This window comes from Sarcophilus harrisii, chromosome 3 (assembly GCF_902635505.1).
Source record: "Sarcophilus harrisii chromosome 3, mSarHar1.11, whole genome shotgun sequence".
NCBI classification, from domain to species: domain Eukaryota; kingdom Metazoa; phylum Chordata; class Mammalia; order Dasyuromorphia; family Dasyuridae; genus Sarcophilus; species Sarcophilus harrisii.
The window spans coordinates 546,518,249-546,540,056 of record NC_045428.1 but is presented as its reverse complement, the minus strand read 5'-3'; the positions used below and the strand labels follow the sequence as shown (position 1 = coordinate 546,540,056).

The window sequence follows — 21,808 nt, the reverse complement described above, 5'->3', positions numbered from 1 at the left end:
AACTTTTCAACAGGTTTTTATTTTTGCATTATATTTGTTACACAGTGTTCGAAACCTAAAGAAATACATTTTTTTCTCTTCAAATTGATGTGTATATAAATATCATTTGTTAAGTCTGTACTCATCACGCTCAACTCCACTGTCTGTCTTGCCCTGTGTCCAGTCTAGAATTACCCAGCTGTGGCTAATGCACACCAAAGGACCTCCAAGAACATCTGGGATTTGTGAGCAGGAGGGGAGATAGCCAGATTTGTTCAAGAACCATAGGAAAAAAATAAACATTTTAGTAAAAAGGGAAAACCAGCTCATGTTTCTGGAGGGAAGGTAGGGAGCTTACCAGGGGCACAGTTTGTGTCACTCATTCTTCTCTCCCTTGGTAGTTTGTAATAGGAAGGTTCCACAGACTGGGGTAAGGAAATATCCAGTAACAATGCACTCCAGTCCCCATTTCTTAGCCCAAACTCGTCTGTGATTCTTCAATAAGTGTGAAAGCTAAGCTCTGACCTGGACAGTTGTGAGGCAGAGGGTTACAGAAGTACATGAATCTCATCCATGCAATTTCTCAACCCTTGAAATAATCATTTCAATCCCTCCTCCATCCTGGGGACAAATCGGTTTTGCAGATCCCGGATGGTGTGGATTGCTTGCCCTGCCCTAGCAGGAAGGAAGGTTCAGGGATCCCTGGATGTGTACCAAAAGCCACCAGAGGTAGCCCGAGGGTGGGTGGCAGAGGGAAACAGTCCATTGCTCAAAGCAGCCAAAGACCCTTTTGCCGCTCACTTCAGACAAAGGCCTCTTGTTGGTTCTCTACCTTCTGCCCTGGCTAGGATCAGGAAGTCAGATGCTTGATGAACAAGCCTGGAATAGAACCACAGGTGGAGACTCAGGTAGGATGTGAGCTGGAACCTTAAGGCCACTGAGCTGAAGCCATGAGAATGTACTGCTGTTCAGTGGTCTTGAGAACCCAAAGCTAAGACCCAGGAGAAGCTGGATCAAAAGCACTGGGCTGGAAACAGGCCATTTCCGCTTCCACAAGGAGCTGCCTGACTTGTCCTTTCGCTAACATTCAGGGAAGGGGGGCACCCAGTCTCCCTTGTCTCCACCTGCCTGCCTCCGCGTTCCCTGCCCCTTCGCCAGGCCCAGGCCCGGATGGTCTGTGGGTACCCTAGGAGGAGAAGCCAGAGAGGCTCAGGCAAGCAAAGGCAAAACCAACCTGCTGGTGACTTTGGCACAAGAAAGAAGCTGGTGGCTCCAAAAGCGGGAGCCAAGGTTCCCCCCGCGACCCTTGGCCATTGTCCCTTTACTCAGATAACTTGGGGAAGAGAGGGAGAAGGAAGAGGGGCATCCCGGCAGCTAAGAGGGGGAAGGCACCTCTAACAGAACCCACAGGCCTCTGCATCTGTCATACCAAGTGGATTCCCATGACACAGAAGTACATAGGGACTTGCACATGCCTGCAGTGCTGACCCAGAGAACATGATAAAAAACGAGTCTCAGACACTTTGAATTCTTCCATAAATAGGATCTTCCTATAATGGTTCCCCAAGTTGAAAAGATAATCTACTATAAAAACAACTTTTAAGGTGTCAAAGGCTTTTCTAATCAGTATAAATTAAGAGTTCAAAGGGCTGCTGGGGGAAGGGGGCTGGGGGAGGTAGGTCCCTGGGTAGTTGAGAGAATCTGTGGCACGTGTTCCTGCTTGCAAAGAGCAAAATCAGTGCAAGTCCTGAAAGGAAGTGGGATAGAGCTGCCAAGAAGGTCCATAAAACATTACCTGCATCTAAAGAAAGGTGAGAAACTATATGGGGAGGAGGTCCACGGACCTCACGAGTCCAGATATGATCATGGGGTAGGAATTAGACCATTTGGGCTGGATGGAGCAGAGAGATGAGATGGCTGGTGATTCAGTGGCTCATTTGGTTTAACAATACCATCCTACCCCCTCAGGTCCTTGTATATATTTTGTAGTAGTACTAACAGAAACTTAGCTTCTAAGTCTGATGATGGGTCATTCATCTGGCAAAGTCAAATTCAAAAGTCCTGAAGCTTGAGGCTCTAACTTGACTGAGAAGGAAGTTGCTTTGAGGTCTGCAGAGCTGCAGCCCTCCTCAGACTACTTCCTTACCTTCCATGTCATTCCCCTTCCAGGCCCCCAAGCTCAGTCAGACTCATCCAGAGGCTGTAGACTTGGGCGTGGAGCCCGGTGCATTAGCAGTCGAGAAACCAGTGACAAGCTAGGGCCAGAGGGAAAGATGCCAGCAGGTAAGACTACTCAGGGATGTACAGGAATTTTCTCAGAAACAAAAATCAAGAAGGGTGGAGAACTATCAGAGAAGTGAGGCACGAGACAAACCAAAAGGATCCCTCGCTCTCTGTTTTGGGGAACACATCAAAGGGATAAGCAAGGAATGAAGGACTCCTTACCTCCTTAAGGCAGAGGAGCAGCAGAATGGTTGCCTATCAAAGAAAATCCTGACAGAAAATCAGTTTGCAGTCAGTGTTTTCCCTAGCTCCCATCTATGTCCAGTGAACTTTGAGCAGTAGCCTGAGAGTCAGGCAAATCCCTTGCTGTCTGGATCACTGGGCTCAGTTGGTTGTGTTTTGGCAAGATGAAGGATATTTTAATCACAAGGAGTTTCAGAGCCTGAAGTGCTGCTCAACATGGATTCTTCTGAAATATTGTCACTCTTCAAATCAAAAACATCAGTAAAAAAAAGTTTTTCTGTTCATTTGAGGAAAGATAATCTTGTGAGTGACATGGGTCACTGTTCTCTTACCTATACAGGAATTCCAGTCCTCTTACCTTCTGGGGAACTGAGCAGTCACACCCAGGCTTCCAGGGCTGGATTCCTTAAGGACTCTGTTAATGGATTTCTAAAAGGAGAGGGAAATCTTGGTATGTGCTTCTTACCTTTAGCTGCCAATGTAACAGCTTTTAAGATAATGCCAGAGTCTGATGTACCTTGGGATATAGAGAGGGGAGAAGAGGGCAAGTAGAAAGCTCTTGGGAAATGAAACAACTCCCTTGAAGATGTGAGGGGGAGAATCTGTGGATTCTCCTCGGCCTTCCTAGATTGAGACAGAAAGGGCCTTGTTGCCTAAAAGGGTCTGGGAAACAGGACAATGTAGGAACTGTGCTCATAGTCTTATGTTCAAAGTAAACAAAAATGGCCAATTTGTACAAAAGCATCCTTTTTTCTTTTTCAGAGTAAGGAAAGGTGTAGATTTGAAAGAGTATTTATTCTGATCAACTAAATAGTCTGCTTGTTAAAGTTGGAATGTAAGTTTTGCTTGCCATGTGACACGGCCCTCCAGAGACCAGAGCCCCTTTCCTTGGGGTTCTCGTTCCCCACCTTCACTCCTTCAAAGAGTCACCTGGTCAGCAGTGGGCCTCCTATTTGCAGTTTTAGGCAAAGACTGGGATCTCCTCCATCAGAGGCTAACCAGAGTCAGCTTAGTCAGGACCTCCTGCTCTCTCTATGATATTAGGCTTATGGAAAAGTCCAGCAGGACTAAGATGGAGCACATTCTACCCCTGCCCCTTCTAAGGTCTCTTATTTACAAGCCTAGGCCACCTTTGTGTGCTTGGCTAGGAAAAAATATCTTGGGTCAACTCATGTCTGACCTGGTTTTGAGCCAGCAGAGCTCAGGCAAGAAGGGAGAAGGAGGGGAACCTATTAAGTGAGAGAGAGAGAGAGAAATCATCTCTCAGCTCTGTCTGCCTCACAGCATCCTATTTATAGAAATTAAGACAGCTCATAGATCTGTTCCCTCCCCAAATCAATTAAGACTCACCTACCTAATATATAGAATATAAAAAATACAGAGCTTTGACATTCTCTCCTTTGTAAGTAAAATGAACATGATCCAGCTGTGGAAGAGGAACAAGAAAGGCTAAAGACACAAGTCTCTGGCAATCCCTGCATTCCCTCTGGGGGAAATCAGGCTGAGGTCTGTTCCTTTCCCCCAGAAAAGGAAAGAGACCATCACCTGCCATGAACTTAGGAGAAAATGTCACCCCTCAGGGCAGGTCCCCGCGCTGAGGGAGAATTTCAAGTAAACAATGACTTTAGGGGTTGCACCATGTTGACAGCTGGGGTGGAGGGAGTTTTGGAAAAGCAGGATCAGTAGCTACATCTGGGTCGTTCCACCTGAGGGCCTTTACCATCCCCTTCCCTGAGGCCACTCTTGTAACCACAAAGTAGGCCCATGCCCCAAACCAGGTAAGGTGGGACTGGTTCCCCAGAAGGCCCTGCCCCCTGCCCTGGGGAGGCAGAAAGGCAGAAGGGAAGGCGGCCAGAATGGCAACATCATGGCGGTTTTCCCTTTTGCTGAAGTGTACCAGCCACTGGGGAGAGCCAGGTCTTAAAAGGGGGACGTGATACTCTTAAAAGTCCCAAGGATGTCCCCAAAATGACAGGAGGAATTATAATACGAGTAAAATGTGCAAAAGGAAAAAGAAAAAGCTTCAATGACTCAATCCAAGCATCTAGGATTAATATTCCATCAGAGCATGAACACTTATTTTTTTTTTTTTTTTTTTGGATTCTCTCCCTACCCTCTCCCTCCCACCCCCCACCAGAATATTCCATCTGCTCAAGTACCCAAAGTAAGATCGAAACAGCCTGGGGCAGAGTCCAGGAAGGGACAAAGGGAAGGAGGAAGAGAAAAATCACCACAAAAGAAAAAAAAAAAAAGGTGCAAATTGGTTACCTCAGTCCTCCTTTTTCCACCCTGGGCTCTTGGGTTAGACAGGTATGCAGCAAAAATACAGTGGATAAAGAGGAAAAACAAGCCCCCTTCTTCCACAAAAGCAAAGCCTCGGCCTTGGCCTGTCCTCAGAGGGGCCTCCTGGGAAGGGAGGGAGTGGGCAGCCAGGGCAGTCTCCAGGGCTGGGGCAGGGAGCTGGGCTGTATCTCCCGGCCCCCGCCGCTGCCACCCAGGACCGCAGAGGCCAGTCTGTGGTACTCTCCTCTTGTCCCTCCCTCCCCTCCCCTGGGCAGGCATTATAACTGGAAGCCCTCCATGGGGGCCTCTGGCTGCTGAAAGATGAACTGCTGCTGTGTCTCATCCACCCGAGGAGTCAGGCCTGTGTCTTCATCTTCCACACCAAAGTAGTGCTCGATGAGGTCAAAGGCCTTCTGGTAGATCTCCTGGTTTTCATGGCTCTGGAGAAACTCAATTTTGTCCAAGCCTGGGGGTGGGGGAAAGAGAAGTGGGATGAGTGTTTTCCACCCAAACAGGCCCGGGAAGAACTTCCATGCTAATCCCTGGCCCAAGGGATTGCCCCATCTAGGGAAGTCTGCCCTAAAAGTCAGGAAGTTCTCCCTGGGAGCCAAGTCTGCCTCTGGGGACAATCGGAGTCTAGAATCTCCTCCAGGTGCTCCTGACGAAGCTTACATGTGTTCCATGCCCCCCTTTGATTTCTTCTCCCCTAGACTCCACTTCCTGGTTTTCTAACAGATCTTCAAACCAAAACCCAGTCTCCAGCCTGCTCATTCACCAAGCCATTTTCTAAAAGGACTTCTAATATGGGAGCCAGAACCAGACCGCGCTCCAGAGGGGGGTGACTAGAGCAAAGGGCAGGCAGCAGATGGAAGGCCTCCCTCAAACTGGATACTAATTAGGGCTGAAAGGGAACTCTGGGAATTTGGATACAAGCTATAAGGGCCTGCTCTCCTCTGACCTTATCTAGGGAATAACTCTATTATGTAAATTCCTCCTAGAGTAAGAAGGTGATTGGGGCCCATACATACGAAATATTTATCTTCTCACCTTCTCTCAAAAGTCCATCTACACTAATACATTATATCTCGGAATTTTCTTTTATATAGTAATTGCTTTAGAAGGCAGAAGCCATGAGTCTTAGATCAGCAACTACTGTTAGAACTTCTAAAAAGGCTCCTCCCTGCAAAGAGCCACTCTTAGAATTCCCTAAGACCAAACTGACATCTGTGAGTGGACAGCACCCCGAGGGGCTGGCCAAGTCACCCCAGACTAACGCAGAGGTGGAACAGCGGAGAATGGGGATGTGGGAGCTCAGCCCGGGCTCCAGTACGGGCCCTGAACCCAATTTGCCGGTGGCCCTGGCGAGTGACTTTCCTCTCTGAGCCTCATTACGGCTGGCACGGCCTCACAAGGCTGCGGTGAGGAGAGGGCTCTGGCAAGGTGAAAGAGCCGTAGGAAGCAAGCTACCATGACGGTGGCTCACGAGCTAGGCCACTGCGCCTCTGTTTGAGGTGGCTTTTTTTGTGTAAAAACAAAACCAGGCATATCCACCCTTACCAAGGTGAAACACTGAATACAAAGCCTCTTTGGAGTGCTCCAGATGCCACCTACCATAAGCTTCTTCAATGAGGCCACAGTAGGGGTTGGCCCCCGTGCCCGTCCGCTTAGCCTCCTGCTCGCCCAACCGTAGGATGTTTTCCAGGCCATTGAGGGCAACCTGGACGATCTTAGAGTCCATCACAGTCAGCAAGTCACACAGAGGTTTGATGCAACCCAATGTAACCAGATACCTGGGAGCCAATGGAAAGGTAAATGCCACATGTTAACAGGCACCAGGCTTATAGGTCTCCCGAGTCCTCAAAAATTCCTCCGGCAGAGGCTTAGACTGCCGACCCGTCAAGAGAAAGCTCCGCTTTTAGGTGCTGATGATCTGTGTCCCACTGAGAGCCACCCAGATTCTCCCCAAGGGCTTTGTGCTGAAACCGGCCTCTCTAACCACTTTACAAGGTTTATTTTAAGCCTACAAAAGGGCATTTTGCTTCTGTCAAAGACAAGCATGTGGCGTGGTTTCAGCTCACTGGGATATTCTCTAAGCTAAACAGAAAGCATATCTTCCATTTATTATTGTGAAACTGACCACTTAAAATTTTCATCTCTCTGTAGCCTATGTCCAAAAGATGAACAACATTTAACAAGACTTGTGGCAAGTATTCATCACTAGGAAAGCACAGACTCCAATCTTTTCTTAGGTTCTACCATCTCTAAAGGGAGAATCACTCCAGGACTGCCATAAAAATCCAGCTTGCTCTTCCCATCCTTGTTTAACTAGAATGGAGGAGGGGCTTCTCAGGCAATGGCACTGGGAAAGGTGGAAGGCTGTTCATGTGGGGTCACACAGCTGTATTGAGGATCCCACCTAGTGCTTAAGGGCAAGAGGGGTTACAGTACCACAGGAAGGAAGAGCCAGTACCTGATCTGCTCAGGAGTTCCTCCTGACGTGGCATTGGTGATGGCCCAGGCAGCCTCTTTCCTTGTGCGGAACTCGGCTTTCTGCAGGATCTCAATCAATACAGGAAAAATATTTGCATCTATGACAGCCTGGAACGGGTGGGTGGGGGGGGGGGGGGGAGAGGAGAAAGAGGAGACAGTTCTGGTTAAGGACTTCCCTAGTCTGGAGAATGAGCAGGTTCTGCCCATCAGAAGACCTGCACCCCAGGGAAATTGCAACTACAGAGCTAGAAGATGGGACTCTAGGTAATATCGATAACAATAGTTCAGAATCTGGCTAAATTCTTTTTGAACATTAGCTTCAACCCTGACCTACTTCTGAAAGGAGAGATGAAGTGAGGGCTCTTCTTCCTGAACCTGTCACAGAACCAAAGACTGAGGGGCCCGAGTCTGTCTAGTATCCAAAATCCCCTTTTCTTCCCTACCTGTATCTGGGCTCTGTTTCCAGCTGTGATGTTTGAAATGGTCCAGCAAGCTTCTTTTCGTATCGACTCCTTGGGACTACTCAGTAAGTGGAGGAGGCAGGGGAGGGCTGAGCAATTGAGAATCACCTGAAGAAGAAGAACGCAGTCAGTGCTGGTGACTTATTTAGGAGAGGTCCGTCCCTGCCACTCCAATATCCACAGTGCCCTAGGACACAAAGAAATCCTTGGCTCAGGACTCCAGGAACTGGTGCCTGGCAGGGACAGCCTGTTCTTGTCTGCAAAGTCTGCTTCCCAGGGGAAGAAGGGGCTGCGGGCTTTTGGTCCTTACCTGGGTCTGGATGTCATCCCCCGTGACAATGTTGCCCACTGCTCGAAGGGCGGGGGAGGCCACTTTGTAGTCATTGTGCCTGCAGAGAAAGGGCAAGCCCCGAGAGATGGTTAGTCCAGGAGAGCTACCTGAAGCACAGCTTTGTTACTGACTTTACGGGATAGCAAAAATAGAGACCAGAGAATCTAGAGAGAAAAAGACTTTACAAATCACCTAACCACCTTCTTTTAGAGATGAGGAAACTGAAGGTTAAATTACTTGATCAACATTGCTTAGACAGAAAGTTAGACTTGGAACCCAGGGCCTGAACCCAAACCTTCAGAGGTCAACTAGTCCACCCTGCAGCTGACCACCAGTGCTGCCCACAGCAGGGCTACAAGACCTCAGGCCATTCTGTCTCCAGGAATGGGGCTCACACGGTCCATCAAGGAAGGCAATGCTCACTTTCAGATAGCTCTAAGTTCAAACTGAGTCAGAGCCCTCACTCTGCCCACTGAATAACAGGCAACACTTCCATAACTCTTTAATATTGTTAAGTGTTTTCTGGGCATTGCCTTTTTTATGCTTTTCTCAGAACTTAGCAGTGAACAAATTCTAAATCTTCTCCCAGCTCTCCAGGTCCCACACAGCAACTCGCCCTCACGTGGCCCATGTTTCTAATGGACAGCCAAAACTTGCCATTTTTACCTCCACTGATTTCTTCAGATCTATCCCCTTCTCACTACTCAGCTCAGGTCTTCCCCATCTCTTTCCTGGGTTATTTCAAGGTCTCCTAAATGTTTTCCAAGCCTCAGGTCTCTCCCTCTCCCATTCATTCTCCATGAAGCCTCCAAAGAGACTCCTGAAATGCAGGTCTAACCATGTTACTTACTCCACTGGCTCCAGCTACTGCATTCTAAAATTAAAATATAAATCCCCAATTGGCTTTAAAGCTTGCCCCAAACCTGGCTCCAGTCATACAGGGTGTCCCATAAGCTATTACAGCTTAAAACTGCCCTGATCCTTTGGAATATCTTGCATTCAGTTTTTTTTCTCTCTAACCTAACAGGTTTCTGGCTATTTTGCATACTCCATCTCTGGGCCTTTTCTTTCTTTCTTTTTTTAAAACAAACAAACCAAAAAAAAAAGTTTTTACTGATATCTTCTGTTTCTTATATCAGTTATCCCAAGTATTCTTCCCCATTTCATACTGAATAATATTTTTTTTAGAAAAGAGAAAAATAATCACCATAGCTGCTCTAAGAACTGAAAAAGTCTTCAACAAACCCACGCCACGTGTAATGTCCAAAGGCCTCCCACCTCCACAAAGGGGCGAGCTGGGGCCTCCTCTTGTATGTCAAGGCTTGCTCGCTCTGTCTCTTTCTAGGGACTCTTCCTCAATTCGAGCAATGCCACGAAGCCTGGCCTGATGCCAGTGGCGAGAGGCCTTCCTCTTCCACTTCCTAAAATGCCTGGCGTTCATTCTGTTATGGTAAGCTTGAGAGCAAGGATTGCCTGATTTCTCTCTTGGCATCTCCAGCATTCAGCATAGGGCTGGCCTGGCACATAATCAAAACTTATTCCATAATACCCAATGATAACTGCTATCACTGCCATTGAAAGCAAGATAAATGTTATTATCTCCATTTAACAGTTGGCAAAATTTAGGCTCAGAAAGCTTCAGTAACTTGTCCCAGGTCAAACCGTCTGAAAGCACTAGGGCCTGCCTGGGGACTCTGCCTGCTGACCCCAAGATCAGTTTTCTTTCCACTAAAGAAACTGCTGGGAGGCTTTCCCGGAGCCACATGAGCAATCTGAAGCTACAGGGACTTGGGGGAAGTCCCCCTCGGGGCTCTGGGGAGCCTCCTGAATCCTGCCCACCTGAAGACTTCCCCATCCTGAGAGTCAAGGCGGCACGGAGCACTCACATTAGGAGTTCCACGAGTCTCCGACAGACGCCAGAGTCTATGACTGCTTGGATCTTCTCGTTGGGGCCATCAGACAGATAGGAGAGGGCCCAGCACGCATCTGCCAGCAGGTCCGAGTCGCTGCTGAACAGCAGGCGGGACAGCACGGGTAGACAGGGAGAGACCTGGAGAGCCATGGGAAGAGCAACTCAGACTGGGCTAGGGAGCAGGGGGCCCCAGCCAGTCTTCAGAACACAGATTGAACGCCTAACAGGACCTGCAGGGCTTGTTAAGTGCTTCCCATGCAATCTTATCAAGGGACTCCTCCCAGGACAAGGAATCTTCTCTTCTCCCCATTTTACAGATGAGAAAGTAGAAGCTAGTACAGGGAAGTGAGGAGACTTACACAGCTAGTTGGTCATAGAACCAGGATCCTCACTGACTTGTCTGGACTAATACAAGTGCTTTTTCCACCACTAACTCACCATTTTCTAGGAATTCCCCCCAAAACCTAAATGAACAAGGTTGACTACCTAATACAGTAGCCAAAAAAAAAGCCTCTTCTCTGGATCCATTCCCCTAGAAAATGGATTGCTCTCTGTAAGGGGTCACCGGGAGAGCAGAGGCACAACGGGCTCACCTTCTCAAACTCGGGGGGTGGATTCTTTCCTCGACACAGGTTTGACAGGGCCCACACAGCATTCCGGGTCATTGTCACTCGTGTGGATTTGGTGAGGAGTCTGAAGGAAACGCAGCACAGGGAGTCAACCCTGGGGTACTGAGCCTGGGGGTGGTTCTAAGCGGGTCAGGAAGTGCCCCCTTATACCTCCTGACAGTGGGGGCTATCACAGCTTGGTCTGCAGAGATCCTGGGGGAAAGAGCCCCATTCTCATGTGGCTGGTCATTCACTGCTTACCTACTATGATTGAGGAACCCTATGCTGCTGACTTCGGAAAGCCAGTTATTTAAGATGCCAGAAGTCTGATCACAGGACAGATTGGGAGCTGAAGTTCAATCCCCAGAAAATGAGGGAGGAGATGTGGCCTGCCCAGGACTCTTACAGGTGGGATCTGAACTCAGGTTCTCTGACTCCAGAAATCGTATTCTTTCTATTCTAACATATCTTTCTCCAAATCATAACTTCTTCATGTATTAGCAGAGGGACTCGTGAATTACTGTGGCCAAAAAACCCGTTTCCTGGTAATCAATCTTCTAAGAATAAGCCTCTGTTCTTTGCTAGGCCAGATCTTAGATATAAGATATATATCTCCAGTTAATATAAATGGTTTCCAGACCTGTATCTAAGTCTTTTCAGCTAAGCAGAAAGTTCATTACCCTCAGGAGCAGTTTGTTCCTAGGGCACTTGCACAAAATAGTTTCTGAAACCACAAGTAAGGGCCCCTGGGACCTGCCAGAATTTCTTGTCTATCTTGGATCAGAATCTTATCAGATAACAAGATGTTATTGGAAGGTGATGACTTCCATAATGAGCATGAACATCTACCATCTGCTTAGTCTAAAAGCAAACTAACGGTCGCTACCATAATGGTGATTTTCAAGAATTAGAGAATGTCCAACTTGGGCTAGAAAAATTATCTGGTTCAAGGCCTTCATCTTACACATCAAGAAAGCAGGAGACCCAAGAAAGGGAAACAACCTGCTCTTTGTCACTCAAGAGCTGTGACTTGAAATGAGGTCCTTGGACATGAAATCAATCTTTTCCCACCACACCATGAAGCCTCTCAGAAATGCCCACTCTTCCATGAGGTTAGGGATGCCCTGGGCTGAGGGCCCAGGTTACTCACATCAACAGCGGTGGGAGGATGGCACAATTCAGGACATAGTCTCTGCAGACAGAGCTGTCACCAGCTATGTTTCCTAGGGCCCAGACTGCCTGAAAGGAATCAAATGGTATTCTTAAACACACGGCTTGTCTGGTCACCGGAAGTGTGGGGTCCTCTGGGCCCAGGACTCATTTTATGGATAATGACAAGGAATCTTCAGGTCAGGAGGAGCTCTAAGATATACTGGCATGAAACGGATCTGGAATTCAAGCCCCATGATGATCTTTTAATGGCACCGAGGTGTCTATGGCTCACAGGGCCAGAGCCAGTTCTGAATGGTTTAGCCCTCAGGCCCAGTCACTTCCCCACCACTTTCTCTAAGCCTCAGCAACACCTAAGGCAATCTGACCCAGGCCTTCCTGGAATAAGGGGGAGGTCAGTCCGGCAGTAGCATCTTTAGAGACCCTGGGATAAGTCCTTTACAAATGTCTGCTCACTGCCTCAGTCAGAACCTAGGAGAGGGAGACTGTCTTGACTCTGCACTATGCCCTACCAGCTCATTACCTGTTCTTGTACATCCTCAAAGTCTGAGTTAAGTAATTCTATGAAGATAGGGACAGCCCCAGCTTCAATGACAATTTTGGTCTGTTGTGAGGTTCCGGAGGCAATGTTGGTCAGGGCCCAGGCAGCTTCAAACTGAAAGAAGTACAGTGGGAAATGGATTATTGGTGTCTGTATTGGGGAGACAGGAGCTGCAAAGTGTGGGATAGGGTGTGCCCATTAAATGGGTGTATCCCATGGTTCAGGAGGATCCCTCCCCCCTTATGTGGAACAGAACCCAGAGGTTGGTGATTAAGAATTGACAGAAACTGTCTGCTTCCTCCACAGGAGCCCCAAGCCAGACATGCAGTAGGACCCTCCCTAAAGGTCAGGCTGGGGAATCACAGAATGTTAGCGCTGAAAGGGACCTTAGAGATCATTCAGCCCAACCTCCTCATTTTACAGGACTCGAACCCAGGTCTCCTGACTCCCAGTCCGGTGCTCTTTCCATTACACCACGCTGCCTCCCACTCGAGGCTGCCTGGTTTCAGGTGGTCTTGAGGGCGAGGGGAAGGATCCCATTTCTTGCCAGCTGCCTAAGGGGTGTGGGGGAAAGCCCTGTCACACCCTCTCGCTCCCCCGCCCACCACCCAAAGTATAACACAATACCTGGGCAGGCACACCAGCTCCCCTTAGTCACCTGTAATGTGCAGTTCTCGCTCCTCTTCAGAAATTCCACAAACCTGTCCACTACTCCAGGGGTATTGATCACCTCGTCTATGGGGGGGTTTGGCTCTGAAGGAAAAGGCCAAGAATTAGGAGAGATCCAGGTGATATCTGCTCCCAGCTAACACCAGATAATTATTTGGCAGTAATAGTAACAGTCCAGTTAGGCTTTCCTCAAGGAACACATACATGGGAGCCTGTCTCAGGATACTCCCAGGGTCTTCCTAGGTAAAGCTTCTAGACTATATATGGTCAGTCATCACTAAGCACCTCAGGTCATCAAAAAGGTTCTAATGTACATAAAATGAGGGACTAAACTGAATATGAAACATCAAAGACTAACAAGCACTTCTTGTACAGTGTGAACAAATCTCTCGCCCCCTCTCATCTGTGAAGTTTGCTCATCTGTAACATGGGGAACATTACTTGGCTACTTCTCTTCACAGAGAATGCCACAGAAATGCTGACTGTTGTTACTCAGAAAGCAAGTGACCCTGAAAGATGAGCTTTTTTTTTTTTTTTTTTTTTGGGGGGGGGGGGTGACTACTCTGTTCCCAAGGCTCGAAAAAACTTCTGGAACCAGCAGAACTTAATAGAATATAACAGGCCCAGAGAGAAATCTTGGCAGAAGCCCACAAAAACTCAGATGAGTTAAGGGGCTTAAGAAGCTGTCTAGCACAAATCAGCCTGCACTGAGATGCCCTTTAAAATCTTCCTGACTAGTGGGCATTAAGCCTTTGGTTAAAGACATGAAGGGAAGATTTTCTGAGGCAGGGGAGGAGAACTAATAACTACTGAGCTGACATCTCCCTGATGGACCCATCTCCTCCTCTATGTCTGGGGCCAAGAATCAGTCTGATTTCTCTGTTTTTTGCCTATCACTGAGGGTAAAAAGATAGTCAACTGGCTTTCCCTTTTCCATGCTAATATCTTTAATTTCTTAAAGAGAGAAACATACTTCCAAGCTGTGCCATTAATTTCTGAGTGCAAGAGTGTCTTACCCTTAGAGAGCAGTTTGCGGAATTTCTGTGTGGTTGCTAACTGCAGGTCAGAGTCTTCAGAAAAGAGCATCTCCACCATCTCTCTTGTGATCACTCTATCCTAAAGGGAAAGGACAGAGCTGGGACTTGATGAGTAACCAGAAAATCTAGCTTCCAAAACCCAAGAGCTTCTTTGGCTCATACCCAGAGTATGAGAAAGACTATCTACTATGGAAAGACTCTTTGGAATAGTAAGAAAATGCAAATAAAAAATACTGTTCTAGATTTAATGTTAGAAGTGACATTCAAAATCATTTATTCCAATTGTTTCATTATCAACAAGAGAAAATCAGGCCTTTGCCAATGTCAAACAAGTTCTAAGTAGTAGAACTGCAGTCCCTTCATTCTAAACCTAGTGCTCCGTCTACTATATCTATTCCCTTCACACTCACTGAAGAGAGAAATTCATAAAGGTCACTCAACAAAGAAAATACTTTTAAGTTCTAGCTCATCTACTGCTGCCATATAGCTAATGAGGAAAAAAAAATTTGGGATGCTCAAACTCTATTCTTACAACTTCTGAGGACTCCGGGATGGAAAAACAATTATCATTATTTTTCACAATTTCGCTTGGCACCTGGCCTATGAGGACTACTAGGATGACAACTGGTCTAACCAAGGATGGTACTTTTTAAAAAGGCAATAGTGACAACAAAAAAGTGTTATCATGTGTGTTAACAGGAACCAATATGACATGCCCAGTCTTAAGTCTGTGAAAATAGGAAATCCCCAATCTTGCATACTCAGACCTTACCCCAGTGGTGGAGCTGACATAGGAGTCCATGAGTAGTGTGTCAAACATGGCAGCATCTTCACTGATTAGTTCTACATTCCTTCGTTTAAAAAGCTGAATATAAAAGTTAAAAGAGTCGACAGTAAGCACATTTGTTTGTTAGCAGACTCACACATGCTATTCCTGGCCTGGCCAACCCTTCCTCTTTTGGCATCTGTCTATATCTACAGTCAAATGACAATCCAGAAGATGAAATCAACTTGGACGAGACTGATAAATGTAGAGGTATTACTTAGACAAGCTCTAAACTCATACCAAGAATCAAAATCATTTGGCAGGGAAACCTTAAGATTCTGAAATCAGAATTGTCAGCTCTACCTATAACATCAGAAAAGGTGGATCTAGGAGTACATAGCAGGAGGGAAAGATGATGAAAAAGAGTTTAGATGCCATTTTGTTTATATTTTATGAATATCTATATGGGAGAAATTGACAACAACAGGAGAGTGGATCATAAATAGATATTTTAGGGGGATAAAAATATATAAGACATGATCATAGCCCTTGAGTTTACAGACTAGTTGAGGAAGCAAATACATAAAAATAATGTATAAAATATGCTTTTAAAAGTTTTTATATAGTATTTTGTTTTTCCAAACACATGCAAAAATAGTTTCCAACATTCACCTTTCCAAAACCTTGTGTTCCAAATTTTATTGGAATTTTATCCAATATAGGTTAAACATACGCAATTCTTCTAAACATATTTCCATATTCATCATGCTTATGCTATACTTTTGACACGAGTCCTAGATGAATTCTGAAGGCAAAGAAATTACTTAGAGCTACAATGGTTAATGAAGTTTTATTAAGAGATAGGATTACTGCTGAACTTTAAAGATCAGGTAACAGACAGACAACTGGAAAGGACTCAAGGTAGGGGGAGATGGTGCAAGTTGGGAATTGGTATGAGAAAGAGAGGGAAGAAAGAGGGGGGAGAGAGAGACGGGGGGAGAGAGATAAACACAGGGCTTATTCAGAGGGAATAGGAGTAGACTAACTTGGCGGGGATTTTTCTTCCTTCCATTTACCAAAGGATGGCTTTGCAGGAGGCAGGAATAAGTATTTTTAGAAATGGAGCAGACACAAAAGTACTTATCTCCCTTTTCAATATTCTATACAGTCCCCCCTTAATGAGATTGCAAAAAATTCTTTCCCCATGCTTCCCCCACCTTTGCAGAAAGGGTGATTGGTTCTATCTTTACCTGTTGCTCTCGTTTCTGCTTACGGAGCTGGATTCCCTCTTCCTCTCGTCGCCTTCTCATTTCTTCTGGGTTCAGTGCTTTGTTCTTATAGCTCTTCATCCGGTAATTGTCCTTTCCTGGGCTCGCCATGGTTTCTAGAGAAATCAAAGAATGGCAGTCACCTATTATAAGAGGAGATTCCCCCAATGGTTCTCTCCATCCCCTAAAGTGGGCCAAGTCTACAATACTTCCAGCCCTTCTCCCAGATCCTTGAAGAGGACCAATAATGGTAGTAATCTTAATATAAAAGCATACTTAGAGAATTTGCAAATTAGGGAGACTGGTAAAAAAATTTTCCCCTACATCCAGAAATAATGACAATAGCTGACATTTATAAAATGCTTTAGGGCTGATACAACACTTGTTCTTCTTCCCTTAATCCTCACAATGATCTGTGTGGTAGGACACTTAAGTATTTCAATCTGCATGTCTCATATACAATAAATGCCAGGTCTGCAGATCTCAGATTCAGTGTTTTCCCCATTAAGTTATGATGCTTTTCTGGAGACAGGGATTCTCTATATATTAAAACAAATAAAAAAAAGTTTTCTTTACATACCAGATGACTAACAGAATCAATGTTTTGTTGAAATTGAATTACATAGAACAAATGATTCTATGAAAGCACTTTTTCTGGTTCCTATCTATATAATAGCTTCTCTAAAGAACTAACACATATACTTGGCAAGTTGAGTCAGAAAAGATGAGCAGAGTCTTTATATTTTTTCATTTGCCGCATATCAGCAATTATCCTTCAAATCACAAAAGATCAGTTCACCTAATTTGGAATCAGCAGGTACTTCGAAATATTAGACCAATCTGGTCCTGAAAAAAAAAAGTCTCCTTTACAACATATAAATAGTACATATCTAACCTCTGTTTGAAAACTTCCAATGAAAAGAGATTCTCTGTCTTCTGAGACAACCCTATTCCGCTTTCAGAATACTAATTTTCCAAATGACTAGCTTATAGTTGCTTCTTTGCAAATGCTATGTAATTCTTTCCTATGGGACCAAGTAGATCTTTGAAATCTACTTCTTTGAAATACAGAAGAAGCATAATTCAGACATAGACCATTACAGAATCATACAACTGGAGACTCATAAGGGATGGTAAAGGTTGCTTAGGTTTGTCTGGATACCTTGAAATAGTCTCAATTTCCATGGCCTTCAGTTGAGGCCTTCCAGGTCAATAAGGACCTGTAAAGTGCTTACTACATGCTGAACACTGTGCTAAAAAAAGTGTAATGAAAGTTAACATTTTAACAGGGGAAACAAAATGCAAACAATTACATATATATGAGATATAAATAGTAAACTGGAGGTAAAAGGTCTATTTGATCCCGAACATTCCAGTGGCTATCCAAACTTAGCTTAGAAGACCTCTAGTGAAGTGGAAGAGAAAGGAACAAATATTTAATAAACAATAGTCTGCTAACTGGAGTTCCTCCATCTAGTCCTTGCTCTGTCCCCTATTCACCGTTCCCACAACTGCCAGAGACATTCCTAAAACAGAATCTTACTCTCAACTCTCTTAATTCAAGAAACTCCTGGGGTTCTCTTTACTTCTTAGATAAAATAGAAACACCTTTGTTTAGCACTAAAGACCTTCTTAATCTAACTCCAATTTACCTTTTCAGATAAGTGGCCCAAAGTTTATTGGCTCTTAAGATTATGCTCAAGTAACACTTTTTTCTAGAAGCCTTGGTTAGTTTCAACCTCTAGAACTTAAAGTCTTTTCTTAAGAATTACTTTGTATTTATTTTGCATAATTCCGTACTGATTAATGCAGGAATTTAGCTGTATCCCCCAGAAGAAGGGAAGTCACTTAAGGGCAGGAAATACACTGCTTTTGTTTTGCAATTCCCATAACTTAAGATAGCACCTGATAAGTAATAAAATAAATCCCTACCTAGATATATAGAAAAGGGAAAGGCTGCCCTAAGTATCAATAACCCAGACTTTATTTTATCAGGAATCTTTAAAGAAATGCCTAGGTAGATACATAAGGATATAAGGCATAATTATAATAAATGATTAATCAAGAGTTTCTTGAGTTAAGAGAGTTGAGAGTAAGATTCTGTTTTAGGAATGTCTCTGGCAGTTGTGGGAACGGTGAATAGGGGACAGAGCAAGGACTAGATGGAGGAACTCCAGTTAGCAGACTATTCAAGAGTCCAAGTGATGAGGGCCTGACTTAGGGGATAATGAAAAGATATATTAGAGGTGCTGATGGCATAGATGGAAAGTGGGGGTATATTTATTCTGGAGATTACTTAAACGTCATCTAGTGACAGGGTAGTAGAATGTTTAAAGCAAGTCAAATTTAGGTTTAATCTAAGGAAAAACTTTCCAAAATCTTACCTAAAATTAGAAAACAAGGTTTCACTTGATGTCCAAATGAAATAACATTTGTAGAATGTTTAGCACCATGCCCTGAACATAATTGTTTATTAAATACTTGTTCCTTTCTCTTCCACTTCACTAGAGGTCTTCTAAGCTAAGTTTGGATAGCCACTGGAATGTTAGGAATCAAATAGACATTTTACCTCCAGTTTACTATTTTTATCTCATATATATGTAATTGTCTGGACTCGTGTCTGTCTTTAGATTTGAAGATCAGTGGCTCCTTCAACTATCCCAAGTTGCCTCCCATGGAAAGAATGAGTTTTTGTGTTATTTAGTTGTTCTTTGGGCATAAGAGATGAAAAGTGGACCCCTGCCACAAAGGTTTTAAATGCCATCAGCATTAAGGCACACGTCCAGAGCTACACACCAGGTCTTTCCACAATAGTAAGGAAGAGGGGCTCACCAGAGAAACCTGGGTCTGAACTGAATTGTCCCTACCCCCATCCTGATCCATCTGCACAATGCTCTCTGTTCAACTAGTTGCATTAACTGGCAGAAGAGGTTCTGGAACTTCCAGTAGACAATAAATGCTATCTGCAATTAGCTTTGATTTAGGATTCATTTTGCAGTAAGTTCAAGATTCGGATAACTCTCCCTTTCCCGTTTATGAAATCTAGAGCCTTTCCACCTTTTTTGTCCTTGGGAATAGTGGCTAAAAACAGCCTTTTCCTTCTCATTCTGTCCCCAATCCTAGCTATTTGTAAAGGCCATTAGCGAAATAGGTAATGGTGGTTCTGACTGACTAGAAGCAGAGCTGTCCTTTCCATTTCTCATTTCTAGAATTCATGTGGCCCTTGCAATTGGAGGCAGAAGAGATCTTAGAGATCATCTAATCCAATCTTTTTATTTTATAAATCATATATTCAGAACTGGAAGGGACCTTAGGGGCCAATGAATCCAACTGTCTCATTTTACAGGCAAGTATATTGAGTGCGGAGAGGTCAAGGAGTTCAGGGCTACACACATGTCAAGTAGCAGAGTTGGGGGTCTGAACCTAGCTCTTGTAATTGCTGTTTATGCAAAAACAACTCTTATGAAAAACCATTTTGCTTAAAGTTAAAACTAGATATGGACAATATTCAGATTTTAAAATTTCTCTCCAACAAAAAAATAATTTGCATGTAACTTCCCCCTCCAGAGGCAAAGAACTCAATGACAGTTATAACCAACTGAGGCAAAATGTAACTCTGGTTTGCCACAGAGTGGATATGATTTATTTCTTCAAGTAATGTAACAACTTGAATGAATAACATGTTTAAAAGGTCTACAGTTATAGGAATGTTTGCAGATGGTCTAAAAATATCTTGTAGTATCCTCTGGGGATCTTCCCCCCTATTTTCTCAGTCACCTTCATCCTTCATCAAACATGAATTTTATGGCCACTGAAACCCTTTGTTTAGGGGCCACCCTCCTGCTGATAATATGCTCTCAATTTTGCTGACGACTAGTTCAAGGTGCACCTGATGCCTTGAACTAGTCAGCAAAATTGACTTTAGAACTTTCCAGCTTAGCAGGATCATCCAGAGCTTGCGTTCTGTTACACAGCCTTTGAGAAACTAGGGTCATCACCAAGATACAAGGCAACAGCCCTGGTTCTGAAAACAAAATCAGAAAAGGATGATTTCATCCTCATATTCCAAAGATTCATGGGGTATCAAGTGCCATCTCTATTTACCTTCAAACAAAGTTTCTTATTTTTAAACAGATATTTCTGTTTCCAAATTTTTTTCCTCTTTTGCCCCTTCTTTAAAAAGGAAAGCAATTTGATATATATTATACATGTGCAACCATGTAAAATATATTTCCATATTAGCCATGTTATAAAAGAAAACAGAACAAAAATCAAGAAAAATAAAGTTTAAGTATGCTTTTCCTATTTTCACTTTTTTTCCTTTTTCTTTCTTGTGGTTATTCCCTTTGGTTTTGATTTTTCTTACACAACCTAAGATGGAAATATGTTTAAAATGACTGTACATATATAACCTATATCAGATTGTTTGCTTCCTTAGTAAGGAAGGGAAGGAGAAAAAAAAAAAAAAAACAAAACTCAAAATCTTGCAAAAGTGAAAAGTAATTGAGAGAAAGAAAAGAATCGAGAAAGAGCTATCAATCTGTCAATCCTTTCCGTGTCCGGGCCGGATGAGGTTTCCCGTGTTGAAAAGTATCTTTACATATAATTGGAAAGAATAAAATACTATTAAGTGGAGGAAAAAAAGGTCTACAATCTCCAAAGCTTAAAAAAAAAAAAAAAAAAAAGTATGCTTTGATCTGCATTCAGACTCCCATCAGTTCTTTCTCTGGAGGTGAATAGTATTTTTATAATAAGTCCTTTGGATTTGTAATAGAGTTTTTTAACCTGAGATACATGAACTTTAAAAAAAAAAATACCGTGATAACTGTATTTCAGCATAACTGGTTTCCTTTGTAATCCTAAATATTTTACTTAATGTATTTAAAAATGCTATTCTGAGAAACTGTTCACAGGTTTCACCAGACCTCCAAAGGGATCTAATAATCCAAAGAGTCTTGAATACTTGGCATCAATTTATGGATGACTGATTAATCAATGGGTTATAAAAAGCAAAGCAAACACCATAAACTTTGGACATAGTGTACACTGAGAAATGATCAAATCCAATTGGTTTTGAAAACCAAGGTCCAAAAGAAAGAAAAGTGACTCTCACAAGATCACCAAAGGTTGGCCTAAGGCCAAGACCCGACCCGGACGTTCCCCAATCGTCTGAGGTACCAGAACTATCCCCATAGTCACAAGTGGAGACTTGTAACCAGGACTTTCCAGAGCACACTTAGGGTCATGTCAGCCCCTGGGTTCTCACTGCAAAGTCAGTGAGTACATCACAGCTTCATGCACTTAATATTAAATAAATGAAATAAGATGGAGGGTTGAATGGAGACAACCCCATATCCAGGAAGAACTGCATTCCAGTCTTATCTTGGGCAAGTCAACAGTATTCTAAGCCACTCTAAGACTCTAATTAGATTACAGAGAAGGGAGTTTCCTCACCAGGGTTTTTTCTTTACTACAGGTTCAATCCCCATCATTCATAAACCTTTAAGTGTCTAAGGGTACAGACTACAATGTAAGATAGAAAAGCTTGGCCTTCTCAAGTATTCCTCGAGCTTATTACAGTCTAGAAGGATAAGATAATATTACAGGATAAATTTCATGAAAGAAGTGGAATAATTTGGAGTGTCTTGAAGGAAATTCTATAAGCAAGGAGGAAGAAGGCACAATAGCCTGAATGTGGGAGTTTGAAGGGTGACAGAAAACAGAACAATTCAGATGAAGGGTAGAGTATTTGGAGAATAGAAATATGGGTAAAGTAGAACAGTGCCAAGGGAAGGAGGGGTTTGAATATGTACTTTAATTTGGAGGC

At 44.0% G+C, this 21,808-nt stretch overlaps 1 protein-coding gene across 3 annotated transcripts in view; it reads right to left on the bottom strand.

Moving 5' to 3' along the window:
• KPNA6 (karyopherin subunit alpha 6) overlaps nucleotides 1-21,808 on the bottom strand; it is a 54,010-nt gene continuing 32,202 nt past the window's right edge. For all 3 annotated transcript variants that reach the window (XM_031962273.1, XM_012545974.3, XM_031962272.1), the window contains exons 2-14: nucleotides 15,964-16,097; nucleotides 14,720-14,812; nucleotides 13,927-14,026; nucleotides 12,900-12,994; nucleotides 12,224-12,355; nucleotides 11,681-11,769; nucleotides 10,516-10,615; nucleotides 9,897-10,060; nucleotides 7,990-8,068; nucleotides 7,662-7,787; nucleotides 7,199-7,326; nucleotides 6,340-6,518; nucleotides 1-5,194 (exon numbers count right to left, since the gene is read on the bottom strand). In XM_031962273.1, the coding sequence (XP_031818133.1) occupies nucleotides 5,007-5,194; nucleotides 6,340-6,518; nucleotides 7,199-7,326; nucleotides 7,662-7,787; nucleotides 7,990-8,068; nucleotides 9,897-10,060; nucleotides 10,516-10,615; nucleotides 11,681-11,769; nucleotides 12,224-12,355; nucleotides 12,900-12,994; nucleotides 13,927-14,026; nucleotides 14,720-14,812; nucleotides 15,964-16,097 (1,607 nt within the window). In that variant the 3' untranslated portion in view covers nucleotides 1-5,006. The remainder of the gene's footprint in view (nucleotides 5,195-6,339; nucleotides 6,519-7,198; nucleotides 7,327-7,661; nucleotides 7,788-7,989; nucleotides 8,069-9,896; nucleotides 10,061-10,515; nucleotides 10,616-11,680; nucleotides 11,770-12,223; nucleotides 12,356-12,899; nucleotides 12,995-13,926; nucleotides 14,027-14,719; nucleotides 14,813-15,963; nucleotides 16,098-21,808) is intronic.